At 35.8% G+C, this 20,115-nt stretch overlaps 1 protein-coding gene across 6 annotated transcripts in view; it reads right to left on the reverse strand.

The window, feature by feature from the left end:
* LOC124410717 (NAD(+) hydrolase sarm1) overlaps positions 1 to 20,115 on the reverse strand; it is a 182,054-nt gene that overhangs the window by 22,909 nt on the left and 139,030 nt on the right. The window contains exon 1 of one of the 6 annotated variants that reach the window (XM_046889318.1): positions 6,086 to 6,218. The exons of 3 other annotated variants lie outside the window; for them this stretch is intronic. In XM_046889318.1, coding sequence (XP_046745274.1) covers positions 6,086 to 6,193 — 108 coding nt within the window. In that variant the 5' untranslated portion in view covers positions 6,194 to 6,218. Of the gene's footprint in view, positions 1 to 6,085; positions 6,231 to 20,115 lie in introns of those variants that run through there. 2 more of the 6 variants (XM_046889320.1, XM_046889317.1) reach the window with 2 other exon arrangements.

Raw genomic sequence — 20,115 nt, forward strand, 5'->3', positions numbered from 1 at the left:
TCGAATAATAAAATGAAAAAGTGAATAAACAGATGATTAAATTGATATGAATCACTAAATGGCTGCTTATTCGTTTCGAAAAGGAAATATCTTATATCATTTTCTCAGACAATGACGTGCGGAGAAAATCCAGATCGTGAACAATGTTTGCTATAAATATGATTTATCCTTGTTTCAAGAAAGTCTTGTTGGAAATGTTATGTGAAGAAATTATCGTACAATATTTCAACTATCAAATAAAGTATCAATGCATATAAAACATGATGCAATTACAAGTTGTGTAGAAATATCGAAAATGCAATTTTATTTCCCTAACACAACATGTATTTGTTTAAATCATGTTCTTTTTTTAGTTGTTAGTTATACATTTAAAATAATTAAGTGCAGAGAACGTCACATCGCAAGCTCTGGATGAGACAGCCTGCACCCAATTCTGGTAAACAAGAAACTTGCATTGATTATGCCCCCGCGAAGCTTAAAACGGATACCCGTTTGTGTATAATAAAAGAACGGAGTAGAGACAGCGGCTGAAGAGAAAGAACGAAAGTGAAATGAGAAGAAGCAAAAATAAAAGTGAAAGAAAAATAGGATTCCAATATATTATGGAGTGGAAGAATTCATCGAAGGTGATCGCGAGGTGATCAAAATCGTTGTTCGAAAAATGGAGCAGATGGCATTATAATTGTTATTCTGATTTCTATACAAATTTATTCCTTCTTTGATTATCCTGCAAGCTGTCAAATTTGATTTTTTGCCACTCCTCGATCAATCTTCGTTGAATATCAATCTCATTATCGAATTCATACCGCGATTGACACGCTAGTCGACGAAACGAATTTGCAAAAGAAGATGGAGTGAACAAAAGGCTGAGGAATGTTGCGCGACGAGTGCAGAGATTGGAGGAGGGTGACACCAACGTCAAAGAACAAAAAAGCGCATTTTTTATACTTATTGTTATCTGTTTTCTTTCTATTTTTTCTTTGTTTATTGCTGCAAAAGAGTCGGGATGCGCGTCGCCGTGTGTCACACACCATCGCCTACACACAACGTATAAACGCGCCTATATAGCTTGTAGGAATTTCACTCGGGGCAATTTTTTTGTCTCGACATCGTAAATAACTATCAACGCGTCACATTTACCACCTGCGTTGAATCGGAACCACCAGAACTTCGCAATAGAAAAAAATGCTACGACAGTCACGTATACTTTTTCAAAGTCGCCTGATGAAGACCAAAGTGAGGTTAATTTGGCGAATTAACAGTTTCTACACGTTTGGAAAATCGGCATGATCGATATTATATAAATTTGTGCCAAGTGACAGTTTAACCAATTTGAATCTCCCGCGTTCCAACGGCGGCTCGAATGACGTCACGCGACACTGACCAATGTATGAACGAAGTTTCAGTTGCGGAATTTAACTGTCGCACTTTACGCTTCAATCATTCGGAAGTATAATTAAAGTGTGATTGATCTTAGCAAGTTAACGAACAATATTTTTTCGCTCATCCTTTAAACTCTGCGGAATCCAATTTGCCGAGAGATGACAAGCGTAATTATGATAAAACAAGAAGAAGACCAATTTCATTTTTCAATGTTCACGTGTTTATTATTCCGTTCTATGTTTATGCTCTGATCGTCGGTGCGTATAGAAATATAAATAATCTTATTATATAAGGTATGCCAATACATTACACATCAACGAGTCTGCATTCCTATGGTTCACCGCCTAAACCGCAAACCACAATTAAACGCAATTGACCGAGCGATGTATTTATCTATGATTTGGTTGTCTATGAAACTGAAAATAAGAAGAAGACTAACCACGAACCGCTTATCAAATTGTGGTTGTGACATTATCGCACAGTGTCGGGCAAAGTTATGCGCATGCGTATGTGTACACCTGTATAGACGCAGCCAGCTAACCTATTTCCGTCGTTTATGATACACGCGACTGGCGTGAGATAATCCCTGATGATAATAAACGATTCTTACAAACGTGCGAGAAGAATGTTTGTGAATCATGAGTATTTTCCTGTAGTTTTTCATTCACTTTTACTCGGTCGTTCTTACTTGGACTTCTGGAAATTGTTAGACAATAATAGAGTCAAGAATGTTGATGATGTGTCTTTATATAATTCACACTAACTGTAATGAGTACGTAATTACATTGAAAAATAATTGCTCAAGAAATTACGCAGGATATAATTAATTGCTGTCAAAATTGTCCAGATGAGGGAATAACTAAAAATTCAATTCACATGTTAATTTTCAAAGTTGTGATGATAATTCTGTTAATTGTTTCGAACCACGAGAGAAGTTTGCAATCAGTTCGTTCGATAAAAAAATGTCAAACAATCATTGTCCTAATTGGTGCACTTAAGGAAAATCAATCATTAATTTCTACTAATTATTCACATAACCTTAATTGAATTAAACGTGTCCCGTAACGATTCGCATTATTTTCTCCGGACGAAAATTAGTACTCGCGTTATCTTGCGTAGTAGAGAGTAAGAGTAAAAGCGAGAGAGAGAGAGAGGGAGAGAGAGAGAAAGAGAGGAAAAAAGAGAGAGAAGCCCTTGCATGAATGACACCCACGATAACTGTATAAGCCCGCTGTAGTATGCCACATGTGTTCGCACACCCGTCACAAGTTAACTCGAGGTATTGTACACATAGGTGTATCTATATTGCATTATGTATCTATGTAGGAAACACAAACTATAACGTAGTGTATACATTCCCACGCGAAGCATGTGACGCTGGTATGCATGACGTCACTGATATGGCAACGACGTCAACGTGAAGCGCCAGGCGTCGTCGTGACGTTTTTGAATCATAATTGAAGGTCTGCACAATTATTGCATACTTCATTGAATGGATTGCTTGTGAAAGAATGCAGAAGTTATTCGAACTAGAGTTCATTCATGCCTTCTACAGGCAATTAAGTTTCAAATTTCCCGCGCCTTTAGTTGGACAAATGTTGATAGATAGATGAACGAAGACTGCGAAAAAACAATCGATTTTCAAAGATTCGAACTGACTATACATACGTTTTCGATTTGTTTATTGATGCGAAAGAGCGAATGATAGTAGATACAATATCTAATCCAGCATATGGTATTTTTTTTAAGGGTCTATTTAATCAGCACCGACAGAAATCTGATGATGAAGCGATATTTAGATCGTCGGCGTCACGATTCACGCGATTTGATTAGGCTCGATAATTCAGATTTCTCCGTATCCGTGATCACCAAATTTGGCTTGGATCCGGTAGAATAAAAAAGTAAAAAATCGATAAGTACGATTTCTCGAATACCGATGTCAGGAATGACGTAATTCGACGAAATAGTTAGATCACGTCATCTAGTGAGTCGAGCGAGGATTCAATTTTTGCGATTTTTTTCTCGCGTGTAATTAATTCTTATGAAAATGTGACATAACAGACACGGCACGATTCAACCGGTTGTATTATAAACAAACCGCGCGTTGAGTATGATAATTCAACGGTGACGTACATACGTCGAAGCGTGCCGCGTGGCGGTTAGTCATCGCGAATTAAACTTGATACATCATTCGTCCCGTACGAAGAGACACACACACACACACGTAAGCTGGACTACTCAAAACCTGATCAGTTCCATTGAGGAATGACGTAATTGGATAACGCCGACTCGCTCGGTCAAAGAGGTCGCACACGCGAGGAGAGATGACACCGAGTAGTCTGATCGCTCGTTAACGGTGATGTCATATCTCCTGATATCTGCAGAGTCGTGGTAACTCGGTGACGTATTTTCCCGGTATTATATTCCGGCTTCCCTGCACAACGTGTGACCTAACGTATAACATAACCTAGCGAATAGTTTGAAATTTAGTTTAAATGTGTTCTTTAAGATCCTCAAAAACTGCAGGGTGAGTTCAAATTGCGATTCGGATTAATCGATCGATCGGTACATAATATACGTGTGTAGAGTACTATAGACGTAGTTTCGATCACGTGACGACTCAATAGCGTTCCAGTTACTACGTCACTGCAGATCGCATGAGCGACTCAGCCGGTATAACAGTACTTGTTTTTGCCATGCGAGAAGATAGATGAATGAACTTCATGCAATTAGAGAAGAGGGTTCTCAATTTATGATCGTACCAAAAAGCAGTGAGAATTTGGCGCAACTTTGTTCGAATTTATTTGGAAAAACTGCCTGTAGAAATGATGTTAAAATCTCAGTTCAATTTATCCCGCGAGACGTAACCGCTAAAATGAAATTCAAAAAAATTCGAGCTTCGTAGAATCGGGTTCTCAATTTACATATTCCAGGGGAAATATGATTCACCTTTATCGAAAATACTGTGTGACTCATGAGTTTAATTATGTACAATATTCAATATTGTGTCTTTTATTTTATAATCATCGACATGTTTCTCCTCAATTTTAAATTTCGACGTCGTAATAAATTCTTCTCAATCTAGCAGTGCTGAAATTTTCATTTTCCGGTTTATCATTGAGCCTTTTGCGCCTCCGAAAATCATTTCCGGCGATTGCACGGGTATCCGGATAATCTGCGAAGTCAAAAATAACTCAGGTTGCGCAAATAAACGTTCAAATTTACTCGGCTGTGTAGTTGCTTGACGGGTTTTACCACACGGATCGAAGCGATTTCTATCTGGCTTATAAAACGCAGATTGAACTTTGATCGTACACGTTGGAACCTGCATAAATCCTTCTTGTGTATAACACAGACTCCCAATTAATATCTCTGGGGAGATTTCGATCGATTATCAGTTCGTGATTCAGAATTAATTCTTTTTTACCATTTTCTACAATCTGTGCCAAAAGTTTCTTCAGAATAACAATAATAAATAGCGAAAAAAGGTCTCGCTTCAAATTTTATATAGACGTATCAGTATTTCATTAAAATTTGAAGGAACTTTGACAAACTATTTTTTTTGTTGTTTTTAGTTACAACTTTCCATATTTTATTTACTGTACTTATAATATATTGGACATTATATTGCTCGAATAATATTGCCTGTGTGTATTTACTGCGAAAACTTTTCAGTATCCTAAATTGATATGTTTGTAAAAACGCTTTTGCAAAATTATTTAATCAGGAAAATTTCGTAGTCAAAGAAGAAACGAAAGAAAGGTAAGAAAGCAAAAAAAAGAAACGAAACAACTTTTAATTCGCTTTGTATACATTTAAAACAAATATTAAAAATACTGAAGAACTTCTTGTTAATTATTTATTGCAGCAGGTATGAATGTAAATCGAATTGAAACAAAAGCCAAAGTAGTACATATATAGATATAAACGTACACGATATCCACATGTGATAATGTAATAATATGCGGAAGAAAAAGATGCAAGCAAGGATAAAATGAGAAAGGGAAAACCGGATCGTTCACATCTACCCACGTTAAAATCCTTATGCGTACTGCAAATGTAAAGGGGCTTGAGCTTATACCTCCGCCTCATTCGACCACAAAAGTCGAGTCTTCCTCCTGCTGTCGAGTTACAATAACACATTACATTGCGAGACTTGCGCAATTTTTACGAAATTTTGCGCAACTTTTAACAAAATTCTTGTACACGGTTAGAAAAAAAAGGTCTTATTAGGTTCGCTAAAATTTTTGGCTAGATTTAACAGTTTTTCAATGGATTACAAAATAAACGTTGATAAGAAAATTTAGATGTTATGATAACAATAATTTGCGTCATATTTACCAACAGAAATGTAATAAATAACACAAACATGAAGTGGACCGGTTTATTGAAATTTTTCTAACAGTGTAAATCCTCAATTTCACTAGATTATTAATTAACGATTACAGGTAAGCACCATGTGAAGAAGTTGCTTTTTTTCATAGTGTAATAATTTACAATTGACTTAAAATTTTTATTCACAAACAGACACGTTTGTGTAGTTATAAAGAATAATTTTAATCACACAAACGTCAAGCGACATATTTTTGTTTCAACGACAGTCTTGAAGAGTTTTGCAATAACGACGATACGACAAAATTTGTCAATGAATGTGAAGAAAAAAAAATGATTAAATAAAAAGTCAATTTCCAAAGTTACGTACTTTTCTTCTTACCGATTTCAGAAATGCACCTCTGCCTTTGTACATGCTGCTACGATACTGATACCCACCAGTCGTATGCAGCATGTTTAATCCCCGATCGACACTCATTCATGTATCCTTTGGTTCCAATTTTTAAACAACAACAATTTCCCAAGTACTTTTGTTGTCTCTGAATTCTTCGTGCACTCAGTCTTTGTTTTTAATCACTGTCACACACACATACAACGCCGCAAATTAAGAATTTCACATATTTAAACGCGGAAAATTCAAATCTGAAAATAATTATCAGTGGGGGGGGGGGGGGGGGAGGTTAATCAACTAATTCGATCAAAAGTATATATATATATACACAATCAATATAAGCACGCGACGATATTTCTAGAACAGATAAAAATCGATGGCAATTGTTTTCCTTTTCGCGATCGATAATCGCAAAGAAATCGCGAGTTATTGGCCAGCAGACTGCGAAAAGTTATCATCAGAGCCTGACGAAGTGGCGTCTGGTGAAAATATTACACAGGCGTAACCCAGCCAGGATTGTTAGAATCAAGACAGCGCTGTCCCTCAAGGTTGAATATTGTCTTTTATAATCACTGATAGCGTTACAATTTATCACGGATAGTCCAGCACCTGTTGATCATGCGGGCTTGATTCACGGATAAAAAACTAAGGAAAGAAATCCGAAAAGCTGTGTAAAAATTATCAAAATGAAATATGCTTGAAAGAAGAAAAACAGAAACAAAGAAAAGATCATAGAATATCATCCAAAGAGTTTTGAAACAAAAAAAATTGCAGAAATTTGCAAGAAAAAAAAAAAAAAAAAAAAATTGTAAATTCATCAGTTAGTGTATAAAAACAAAATGTTTGCCACTAGCTATTCAAAGGTTTAAAAATATAAATTCCTGAGTGAAAGATATACGTAGATTTTTGTGTATATGTATATGTATATGTATATATAGGCATTAAGGCGTCTCTCTGATATCGCGTATATCATATTTTCAACTGCATATGTGTGAGTTACATAACTCGATTCAGCAATGTGTGCAGCCTATCACGCGCGTATTATAATGTAGACATAATGAAATCGGTAAATTACTGAGCTGTACCGCGAATTGAAGTTGTAACGTCACCGTTTTATCAGCATTCGAACGTGTTCGAATTTTTCCTCATCGTTATAAAACGTGAAACGTGACGTTTGAACGTAACGATGTAATTATAAGGCCTTTTCGTCACGATGCTATATACATATACGTACATACATACATATACATATATATTATATCACATGTATGTACAATAAAATACATGCGCGAATATAAATCTGTGTACACAAATGTAATCCCCTCGGTAAGATAACGCGCCATGATAATAATCGAGATTGGTATGCATGTATATATATATATATATATAAAGTTGATAAAAATATAAATTTTGTACAATTTTGTTTACGTTGAAAACTTATTTCTTGTTAAATAATCGAAAATTTTGGGAAAATTTCGATGTTTCGGTATAGAAGGTAACACGAACTTTAAGAAATGTTATATTTTGTTTATTTTTCAACCATTATTTTATAAGGGAAATGAAAAAAATCGTAAAATTTGACACAACTAATTTCTAACCTTAAATAACTTTTGAACCAGTAGATTTACGAAAAAATTGCAAGAAGACTTTTTTGTAGATCGTTCAATTTCCTACAAGAATATGTATCGTTTTTTACGATACACCAATCAGTTGTTGAGTAATAAAATTCCAAAATAAAAAATAAATAAATTTTCTGTGTTATTTAATCGGGAAATGGAAAATCGCAAATAAACGTCTCTTAATATTAATACTGAGATCTCAAACTTTTACAGAATTTCGTTTTTTTCCGGCATATTGAACGATATTTTTATGATGACTAACAGAAAAAAAAAAAACGAAATGGCAATTTTTTTTTTTGGAAATTAGCGAAAATCAATTGTTTACGGCGAATTTCAACAATTCTTTATTAAAATACGATCATGATGCTCGGAACAAGAGAAAAAAGAAGATACGAAAAATGATGGAATAATGTATCGAAAATTCATTTTCACTTTAGTAGAATGTCCGAAAAAAATTATGTCTTTAAAAAATTTACCGAAAAGACTTCCTAAACGTAGTAATAAAAAAAAAAACATTCGTACTTGAAGCTGCACGAAGTTTATTGAAAAACAGATAAATAATTTCACGCTAATTATATACAAGGATTTTCTTTTTCCAACTAAAAAATAGATTTCTAAGAGTTTTTTCAAACCGATTTATGACTACGATAATTTACGATCGGCTGCTATCAGTCGGCAAGACGGTTTTTAAGTTCCCGTCGGAGTGATTTCGAAGGAAGTTGAAGCGAGATGCACGTTTCCGGACGGAAGTCACGTGCCGTCGGTCTTATTGGTGAGTATTTAGCGTGACGCCCTATACGGTAAAAGTAATTAATACAACACCACTCAAACTTCCATCGAGTTTCATAGATTGAATGAAATTTTGTCGATTTGAGAAATGGAAGTGAGAAAAAAAAAAAAAAAAGGATGCAAAGAAAACAAAATTCAAACGAGTAAGACGTAAAAAACCATAAAAATTTGAAAGTACGCAGCAAATGAAATTCCTATTGATTACAAAAGATGAAATTAATTTTTTTTTTTTTCTCAACATTTTTCCAAATTTTCCGAAACTTGTCACAATTTTTGAAAATTTCAGCCTCGTGAATACCATAAAATAAACATCTAATTTAAGACTAAGGAAAACATGTTTCAATATCACGGAATATGAAGTTCATATTGAACATCGCGGAATCAATTTTCAAACATCAATAGTTTAATGCCGACTCGACCAGTCAGTTGAGATTCGTTAATTTATTATTGAGCGACGAAACTGATCGTTATTAAAAGTATTAGAAGTAGTTTCTTCCGAAGCCCGGAAGTCACAGGAGCTATAAAAAAAGTGATTAAGAATAATTCGAGTAGCATCAGGTGTTAATTTTTTTTCCTATCAATTTTCACAGTTCAAATTATGACGGCGACGTTTTTATTACGCGGTAATAATATTGATAGAAAAAAAAGAAAGAATAAAATCGAAATGAATTAGATACGACGAAGAGAAAAGTTACGAAAATTATTCCCCCTGCGATTTTCTCGTCGAAAATTAAATCGCGATTACGTAACATCGATGAAAAATGAATAAACAAAGCATTGAAATTTACCCAAACAAACCAAGCAAATGTCTTAATTAAAAAAAAAAAAGGGAAAAAATCGTGTCAGAATCAAGAGATTTGAGAGCCTGAAGGTTTCCAAGTAGAAAAATACAACTGATCGTCCGTAAAGCCGACACGTGTTGATAATTAATCCGTCACGCCGTTCGGGCCTTCAATCCTACAATCAATACGTCTCGCAAACTGTCTCGATAGTCGCAGCGCAAAATCTATGCGTCTATCAATTCCCTTCAAGCGTAATGTGAGCATACATGGTGTGCCTAGAAGTGCAGTTTCTTTCTCCAAAAAAGTTTCTCTCTCGCGCTGAACTGGACTTAAGTAAGATGCGTACCAACGACGCCGAAATTCCCTAGATCGGTGGTGATTAATTGTCGCGAGTTTGAATCTGCGTGGGGGAAAAAAATGAGCGGGACTTTGAATAACTCACGCCAGAACTATACGTGACGGCATTACCGAGCAGGGCAGCCTTCGCTAGAAAAATAATTCCCTAGGAATATAGGGATTTCTTTAGACAGTTGGTACACGTCTCACTTAAAGGCTTTGACCTCGAATAAAGTGGCGTGTCGTAGGAGTTCCAGGCACACCATGTATGTACTTGTTTAAACTCTGGTTATTTTTTTCTTCACTAATTGTAAGCCTCGATCAATCGGGTCCACGACTCGGTTCAGTCAGTCACCGTCAGTCATTGAGTTTCTTCAGTATCGCCAAAATTGCTTCTATCCCGAGAATATATTTATCTGTTCTAGATATACCACGTATACACACATATATATGTGACATTTAAAGCTCCGCGACGAGATAACACTGTGCAAACAGTAACGGTAAGAAATCTTACAGCTGGTTCGTAGTTCTCCTCTTAATTACAATTCAAAACTCAATCCTTAAATAAAATGATTCTCCGATTGAGTATAAAAAATAAATCCATAAACGAATTTGAAAAAAATAATCTAAATTTCGCATTAATTTTGAATAGAACGTTTTTGGTATTCACAGCTTCTCAATCACCTAATTGCAATAAAAATTCATCATATTACCGAGCAAAGTAAAAATCAATAATCTGGCGAATAATAATTTACCATAATATGAAAATATATATATATATATATACTTTCGTTAAAAAAAACACACACAAATATCAATTCGACTCTAAAACGTTTCGCTGTAAAACAAATTTATTTGTTATCGATTCACCGACAATTGCATTATAAATCATCACAACATCACCGATCCCGTAACACAATTTATCACAACTCGCTTACACTGTAAGAAAAATTTACGAATCACTTTTGTTCGTGGTTTTTTTTTTTTTTTTATTTCTTTTTAATGTCAAATAAATATAAACTCGTATATATATAAATAAATAAATAAACAAACAAACAAACAAACAAATAAATAAACAAACAATCGTTATATGTGTAATATTAATCGGCGGAGATGCGTAGGCGACCGCGGCGTGCGCTGCACTGACTCGTTGATCGGTTCGACCTCAACTCTAGTTGCGGAATTCCTCTGTGACGATGACGATGAGCGCGAAAAGGTGCCGCAGAGTAGGGTAGGGTAGGCTAGGCTAGGCGAAAATCAGCTGTTTGCCGTGTTAAGCGACGCGCCGGCGACGACTCACGATTGGAGGTGGAATTAGCCGCGGCGGGGGGGGGAGAAGGGATGGAGGGGTGATGAGGGGTGATGCGGGTGGGGGGGGGGGGGGAGAGAATTTGGGAATCCGCGAGTGATTCATCGCGATCCGAGGTGTAACATGTCACCGCGCGGTTATCATCAAGCTCTTCTCACTGCTATCGCGGTATGTCGAATAATTGTAATGTGCATATAAATAAGAGACTATTTCGCGTGATTAAAAAAATTTAATACATATATACAATAATAAAGCGAGAGTGAAACAGGATTTTTTGTCTCATCTGGATATCATCGGTGATTAATCAACCCGTCGTCCATCGTCTATGTCGAGAAAACAAGAGGAGAAAGAGAAAAAAAAAAAAAAAAAAAAAACAATTATTTTCATTGGCAAAGTTCTAATTTTGTACAGCGCGTCTCTTTGTTTTTTTTTTCACTTTCTTTCTTTATCCCTTCCACGGAGAACAATTAATTTTGCCGGCAGAATCGTGAACGGGCGATTGAAGAGGAAAAAAAAGAAAAAAAAAAGAAAAAAAAAAACAACAACCATTTCCCCCCGCAGACATTCGAAAAATTGAAAATTCATTCTTTCCTTGATCGACGGTGAAGGGGGGAGGAGGGGTTTAGATCTATAAGCGTTGTGGATGTAATTTGTTTTTTTTTTTTTTTTTTTTTGTTCTTCTTTTCGAAAATCAAAACGATTCAGCTTTCGAAAAATTCGATGTTAATCGTCGAGCTGATTGTAAATTTTCTGAATTCTTGTATATTCGGTAAATAATGTGAAGCCTCTATCTTGTATAATTACAAAGAGGGAAAATTATTGCAATATTTTAAACGACGTTAAGTAATAATGATAATTATAATAATCCCTGAAGAATAACGATTTTCCTTAACGCTAACGTATCGCAATTTTCTCATGACGTGACAGAAGAATAAAATTTTTAATCATAATTCCTTTCGTTCTCATTAATTCCTCAGATAATTTCGCGATCATAATTAGTATCATCATCATCATCATCATCATCATTTATAACATACTTACAGTGGAAATTTGCTTAACATTTCTCGAATGTATTACATTTACACGAGTGTGTGTGTGTGTATAGATATGACAATGTTTGTCCAGTTTGTTCACATCATTCGTATTCCGCGGGGTTTTACGCGTATTCAACACCGCCATACTGCCTGCTGATCGTGAGACTGAAATACAAAATACAAACGCGTTCGACCGCCTATCGCATCACGTACTCATTGCTCATACATACTCTCGATGTTATCGTATATCATGACGCAGGATTCTCGGGAGTTCAATTCTTGAGCGTTTCAAGAGCCTCTATACATATATATATATATATATAGCAGGTATGTACATACGTAATACGTATGAAGTGTGTCTAAATATCAGGAAGGAAGAGAAGAAGAAGAAGAAAAAGAAAAAAAACCGATAACGCGCCATTTATAAATAGCCTCTGTAATCACTCTTGCAGCCGTTTCAAAGCCGCAAACTTTGTAACGTATCTTCAAGTCGGGATGATATTGTTAAGTATGTCATACGTGATTGTATTAGGGTGGCCCTTAATATTGGTAAAATTTTTTTTTTTTTTATTCACTCACCCCTTAAATTGACTCTAAATAATAAAAAATGATTTTTAAACGTGAAAAACGTTCTTAATTTTAATATTAAGCCATAAATCGCTCAAAATTTGGAGCGAACTGTTGAGAATTTTTTTTTTTTTTTGAACTGTCTTTCGTTCGTTAGGGTGGCGCGAAAAAATCGAATATTTTTTTTTTCAAGTCTTATGTGACAAAATGTTAGTTTTTGATGTTTTAAGAGCCCACTCCAAAAGACAGTTAAAAAAAAAAGTTTCTAAAAGGTCGCTTATATTCTATATATATATATAATAATATATATATATATATATATATATATATATATATATATATAGAAAATCTAGTCTCAACGACTATAATTACGCTTAATGGTTACGAGTAGGATATTTTCTTGTAATTACAACAATATTCAGACGGTTATTGTAACGTTACTCATATTTTTCACTAACATTTTCTATAGCAACCGTGACAATTGAAATGCTTTCCAATGTAACGACAGACACGCGAGAGCTTCTGTGACGGTATATATACATATATTTCGTAAAAGTTGTCGTTGAGTCAGGTTACGTCACGGTTCTGTAATTGTACTATACCAGGAACTTAACGGGTTGATATAAACGCCCGGAACATAAACGTTATGAATGGAAGATTCGACCGTGGTGTGAGCATACATGGTGTGCCTAGAACTCCTACGACACGCCCCTTTCTGAAAGGTCAAAGCCTTTAAGTGAGACGTGTACCAACTGTCTAAAGAAATCCCTATATTCCTAGGGAATTATTTTTCTAGCGAAGGCTGCCCTGCTCGGTAATGCCGTCACGTATAGTTATGGCGTGAGTTATTCAAAGTCCCGCTCATTTTTTTCCCCCACGCAGATTCAACCTCGCGACAATTAATCACCACCGATCTAGGGAATTTCGGTGCCGTTGGTACGCATCTTACTTAAGTCCAGTCCAGCGCGAGAGAGAGAAACTTTTTTGGAGAAAGAAGCTACTATGAAAGGGATGTCCTGAACTCCTAGCGTATGAAACCCCTGAAACTAGGAACATGAATTTCGGGGATATTTCGTCCTTCATGACGTAATCCTAAATGAATAAATAATTAAAAAAGAATTTTTTGAAATTTATCTTCTAACGAGATTGAAAGAAGTGAAACGTGTTCTTGCTATTGTGTCCGACTAGATATCGACTTGACTTTTTTTTCTACCGGTCGCTCATTCAAATATCTAAAATCAAATTTCAGCACTTTTCAAAATTCGACTGCTAAGGGGATGAAAGTGATATGTATAGAGCGGCAAACAAAATGGTGCAGTCTTAAAATTTTATAAAAACCATTTTGTCCTAAAAATAATTTTTAAATAGTCAAAAATTACTTCTATAAACACTATTGAGCATTATTTTTGCAGGTTTAATGAAATTTCTATCAGATTTGAAGGAACGAATGAGAAGAAAAAAAAAATTAACATTTATTACAAACAACGAATACTCACTATGATATTTGAAGTCGTTAAACCGCGGTGAAATATTCATTGATTTCAAATGAAGTTCTGCAGTGTAGTTTAGTGATATAGGAGCGTACGCGTAATGATAAAACGGTTTAACAGTTGGGTGCGAATGGAGTTTGGTTGGTAGTGATTGGCTTGCAATTAGCTGTAAGCCACCTCCTCCATACTCGACATTTGCATGTATGTGGCACTTTATGCAGTGCAGCGGTTACCTAAAGTGAGAGAGAGAGAAAGAGAGAGAGAGAGAGAGAGAGTTTACGCTATTTATAATCCGTTGCAACCGAATTTCCGGGCACTCTGCCAGGAATTTTCAAACTTAGCCTCGCCTTCGTTCTATTTAGTTGTTTCTTTTTTTTTTTTTTTGTTTTCTTTTCAGTACAGATTGTTTTCTATTCTAACTATCTGTTTTGAGTCGATGTAATATGTATAAACTAAAGATTGTTATTTATACAGAGAATAACAGGTGCGACGACCTGAATTCTGACAAAACAGAAAAACCGGAGAATAAAATTACTCATATTGGGGGAAAAAAAAAAAAAAAAAATATTGACTGTATTGTAAAAACTTGTGAAAAATTATTGACAAAAATAATAATAATAATAATAATAATAATAATAATAATAATAATAATAATACCGTTGACGTATTTTATGAGTATGATTATTATATGATAGGATGTATATGTAAAGTGTTCATTGATATGTATAATGATCGATCAATGATTAATTTGTTAAACCTGTGTATATGCATACATACTTATTGTTTGTTGAATAAAATGAAAAGAAAAAAGATTTTTTAAAATAATTTCTTTTCAATATTGTGTACTTCGTATCAATCGCGTAAAATAATACAGACGGTATCGAATAACCGTATATATTGTTTCGATACGTGAAATGTGTCCGAAACAACCTTGTCTGCAGACACTGTATAGAGACGTGTGATTCAGATGCAACCCGATCCCACGCACGCCTCTTATTCGTCAGTCTGGCGGCGGATTAATTAGCATATAACACGAGATTTGAAACTGTGTATTATCGCAGACGCGCGAGTTAAAGATTAATTTACATTTATCTATAATAATTATAATATTATACAAAGTAAATTTTGTTAGCCTCTTATAATAGAACGAGAGAGAGAGAGAGAGAGAGAGAGAATAAAGACGTTTTTTTTTTCAAATAAATAAAGAAATGAATAGATATGGCAAAAAAGAAAATAAATAAATAAAGGAATCAAGCGACTCGAGTCGAGATTGTGTAACACACTGAATATGAAGTGTGATCTTAACGCTTTGGAATTTTTTAACCGTGGTCTTTCCCTTGTTATCGATGTTTATTATGAGGCCATTTGTAGTCCTAGTGCATAACAACACGATACCTAACATAGGCAATAAGTGTGGTGAATATCGGTTTGAATCACGTGTTACTTATACACCTATGAGGAAAAATCAGGAAAGGATATATGCGGTAGATTCGCTGAAACTTTCTTCGATACTCTTTCGATAAATTACAAAACCAATATATCCCGATACGTGCGATTACTTTTTTCCTTATTACGTAATCGAGTTTAACGTTAATTATAGAATATGCATGGGAAGAATGGACTATATAATTCTATGAAAACCGGAATCATCGATATACTCCATGCGAATGACATTTCAAAATCGAAGGAATTTGATGAAATTAGTATCGTATAAAGATTTTTTTCACATATGTACATTTAATTAGTATCCTGGAGAAAGAGGCGAAGGAGGAAAAGAAATTGGGACGAAAAAAGTGAAATTCCTTGTGGCAGGATTGCTCGGGTATATATATGTCGATACGCGGAATGCGGAGAGTTAATTGATCGGCGATACTTGTTGCGATACACCGTGTAGAAAAAAAAAAATAAAAACGATCTTTGCTTTCTAAAATAGCTGAACTACGTGTACCGGAAGTGACGAACTTTCCTGCAAGGATACAAATCGATTATAAATATCAGGGTGGTTGTTATTTCGACTTTCGGGGTGAACGCGAAGAAATTTGGACATAACGAAAAATACGAACCACCCTGATTTGTCTACCAACATGATACACATGAAGAAACGTAATTTACAGATGAAAATAATTGCGGAGCGAAGGAAGAATTGGAGAAGAGGCGGTGAAAGGGCGAAAAGCCCGAGGCAATGCTCACTCCAATAACCGTTTCAGCTACGAAAGTTTGTTCATCTGATACAGGATCCAGTCGATATACATTTTCAATCATTTATCGTGTTTCAGTCTCGTCACAACTTTCCTATTCAACAATAAGAGGTTCAATTGACCGGACGATACGTGTAATTGATGGTGAGAATCGATTAGCGGTTCTTCTCTGATCTTTGATTGACCAACTTCTTGATTCACCTCTTTGTGAATGTGGTTTCTTTTTTTTTTCCTTCTTCCTTTTTCTTACCTTATAGTTTCTATTTTTATTTAGATACAACAGGCGATAACTAAACCGTTGTGTGCTTAGAACTCCAACGACACGCCCCTTTCTTCGAGTTCAATACCTTTAAGTGAGACGTGTACCGACTGTCTAAAGAAATCCCTATATTCCTAGGGAATTATTTTTCTAGCGTAGGCTGCTCTGCTCGGTAATGCCGTCACGTATAGTTGTGGCGTGAGTTATTCAAAGTCCCGCTCATTTTTTTCCCCCACGCAGATTCAACCTCGCGACAATTAATCACCACCGATCTAGGGAATTTCGGCGCCGTTGGTACGCATCTTACTTAAGTCCAGTCCAGCGCGAGAGAGAAACTTTTTTGGAGAAAGAAGCTGCAGTCCTATGCACACTATGTATACTCAATAACGGGATGAACAAGAATTTTGTACATAATTCATTCGGAATTCTTAATCAAAGGGAACGAATAGAATGAGAATCATTGGCATGTAGGTAAATACATGAAAGGGATTACGTTGCTGTCCTGAATAATGAAATATGAAATTTAATTCTATACACTTAAAGTAACGAGCAACTATTAATTACTATATAATAAAAATTTGTTTTTGTTTTTTCTATTTATTTACACCCCGGCGAAACTTGCGATCATTGAGCGATGATCGAGGGGCGGGCATCGGACGATGACTCTAATGATACGTCGAAGAGAAGATTTGTATATCCAGGTTCCTCGACGAGGGCTGTCAGCATATTCAACAGGTGCGCGAAGTGAATCATCCGCGGAATGCACGAGGCGTGGGAGAAATAAGGAGGGAGGGGGGGAGAAAAAATAAGAGGTTCAGAAAAGTGTTACAAGACGAGATGATTCATCCGGCGTTATTTCTTATCGAAGAATCGTCGTCTCCATCCTCCTTATCTTCTATACGAGTCTTCATTTAGCTGTTTACCCGACCGATGACAATGCAGAGCTGTTTTTACATCCTGTTGTACACGAACACAATGATGATACTGATGATAGTAGCGCGGCGTTTTAATGGAGCATAGAGAAAAGAAATAATGGAATGTATGGACGACCTTCAGGAATCCATGAATTCATGTGACTTCGTGTCTTCGAGCATGAATTCAAACGTCTAGACTATAATCGAATTCGAATCTATTTTCCTAATTTATGACCGAGTTTAGTAATTTGATTTGAAAATCGAATGATGATTCTAATTGGTTAACATTAATTTCGAACTATTTATATAGATTTTTATTTTATCATCTGATTTTTATGGATTTCTAATTGCACCTGTGATTCCAACGAAATACACGTGATAAGATGAAAATCGATGAAACGTCAACGAATCGAATTCACTCGCCGTTTACCGCGATATCTGTAACGATTTTTATGATTTCTACGCTATCGCTTGATTTCGGATGACTCGGAATGATTTCACGGTTATCTGGATTGATTCCGCGTTATTCCAAAGAATATTTCTGTCATTCAAGATTCTTTGATTGACGATTTCATTCCCAACTGTCAAATTTATAAGCTCCTTCAGCAAATCGTTCCACTTCAAATATCACAATTGTGAGACGAAGCTAATCAAGAGACCATGAGGTATAAAAATCTCCGAAATCTTGCAAAAAATTTATGAAATTTACAGATTTTTTATCACAATTTCTGATCGCGAGAAAAAGAGATTTCAATTAAGACCTGTCTCTAGGTCAATATATTGCGAGAAGTCAAATCATCATCAATCTTCGTCCGCCGACCAGGTTTGGGAGTCTGACTATTGTAACATTGTTAAGCACGATGATCATATTGTCATCAACGACTCATAACGATGATTGACGGGAGTAATGCGACCAGAATGCGAAATACATAGAACCGTGCGGAGGTGTCGATACGATAAAAGGTCGAACTTGTTGCTCGTCGAATCTATTGTCGCTCAATCATACGAAAAATTATACGTAATCTTCAACTTCTATTATACTGGCGAAAATACATCTGCGATGACATCAGTTTCGAGTACAGTATGCTAGTAAGATTAGTCATAAGAATCAAATTTTCGATCAGGCGTCGGCTCATTTTTTTTTTCACACTGCAATGAACATTCGTTTAATGAAAAAGTCCGATCTCCGATCTCTTTTTTTTTAATTATGAATTGTCTTAAAAAATTCGTTGGCAGATGGAATTTGAAAAAAAGTGCCCAAAATGGCGGGAAAATTTTTTATCCTGAAAACTTGTACTCTGGGGTTTTTGAGCGTGCTGATTACGAATCTGAACTTGAAATTAAAAATTCAAAATGGTAGATCCAAGATGGCGGATGAAAATGCAAAAAACGGCTTTTCCATATATCATGGTACATATTTTTTGCACCATTGAAAACTTTCGAATTCTGTGTTCAGATTCGTAATAAGCGACCTCGAAAATCCCGTAGTAATAATTTTCATCTAAATCACGTAAGGTTTTTGATTTTTGTCCACCATATTGGCGTCACCAATTTGAATTTCCAAACTTTGTCTTCAAATTCGAACTCAGCGAGTTCAAAAACCTCGAATGACACTCGAATTTCAAATCAGCGCAAGTTAAATAGGGAAATAAAGGTTGACGCACTATTACGTCAACGTCAACGTCAACGAAAGGGTTAAAAACGATAAAGAAAATGCTAAATAGTGTTCAAGTTCCGCCGAATTTAGTTCGGAGCAGTGAATTTATCCGAATTCAAATCTCCGTTTGCGTCGCAAAGGTTAAACGAATCAGGTTTGCTCAAGCATCCGGTAGAGGCGCTGCTGTAGCGCGGGAAATTTGAATTTCACAATCGTTTCAACTGATATAAAACATCTTTCTGATCAGCAATTGATCGCGCAAAGATCGATCTGACAGGATCGAGCACACTTTTGTAACACATGGTCCAGTTATTATGCAAATGTGAAAAAAAAGAACGTGAAACTGTTTTCAATTATGAAATGCAGTTGCGGTTAAACGCCGCCCGGACGAACCGCATCGCTGTGAAGTGCGTAAGGAAGGCTTACAGCATCACAAGAAGATTTGTATGAGTCACTTAAGAATGCTGCAGAAATTCTTCAGGTGAACGCATCTGGGTTTTTCCTTTTCTCTTTTTCGGCTCACATCCCGGCGCTCCCTTTTTATCTTTTCCTCGCTCCTTCTCTCTCTCTCTCTTTGCCCAGGTTAGTGGACCAGTGTCCCATGGGGTCTAAACGATTATTCAGGAATGTCTATACGTTTTTGTGCCAGAGTGGCCCTTATTATGTACCTCGACGTTCGGGGAACCTCGGGAGGATCGGAGGGATCGGTTTTCGGTATGCGAAGTATTCCTACCGGGAACCTTGCGAGGGAATCGCATTTCGTCATATCCGGTCTTATAATTATGTCATTTTACGTTGAGTAAGTGTAACGCGAATTTTTTATTTCCGTGTACAATAAATGCGTAATCGAGTTCAAGGATTCGTAATATCTAAATTCCAATTCCGGAATTCTTATGATATTAAAGACGACTGCAGGCATGGCGCTCTGGTTATCATTTATTTGTATCAGATATTGCCCCGCATGTATGTATGTACACACGATTCTTGGAATTATTTACCAGCATACTGCTAGTTGGGTACAATGCTTCATTAATTATATCTCCACCGTAACGATA

This window comes from Diprion similis, chromosome 9 (genome assembly GCF_021155765.1).
Source record: "Diprion similis isolate iyDipSimi1 chromosome 9, iyDipSimi1.1, whole genome shotgun sequence".
Classification (NCBI taxonomy): Eukaryota; Metazoa; Arthropoda; class Insecta; order Hymenoptera; family Diprionidae; genus Diprion; species Diprion similis.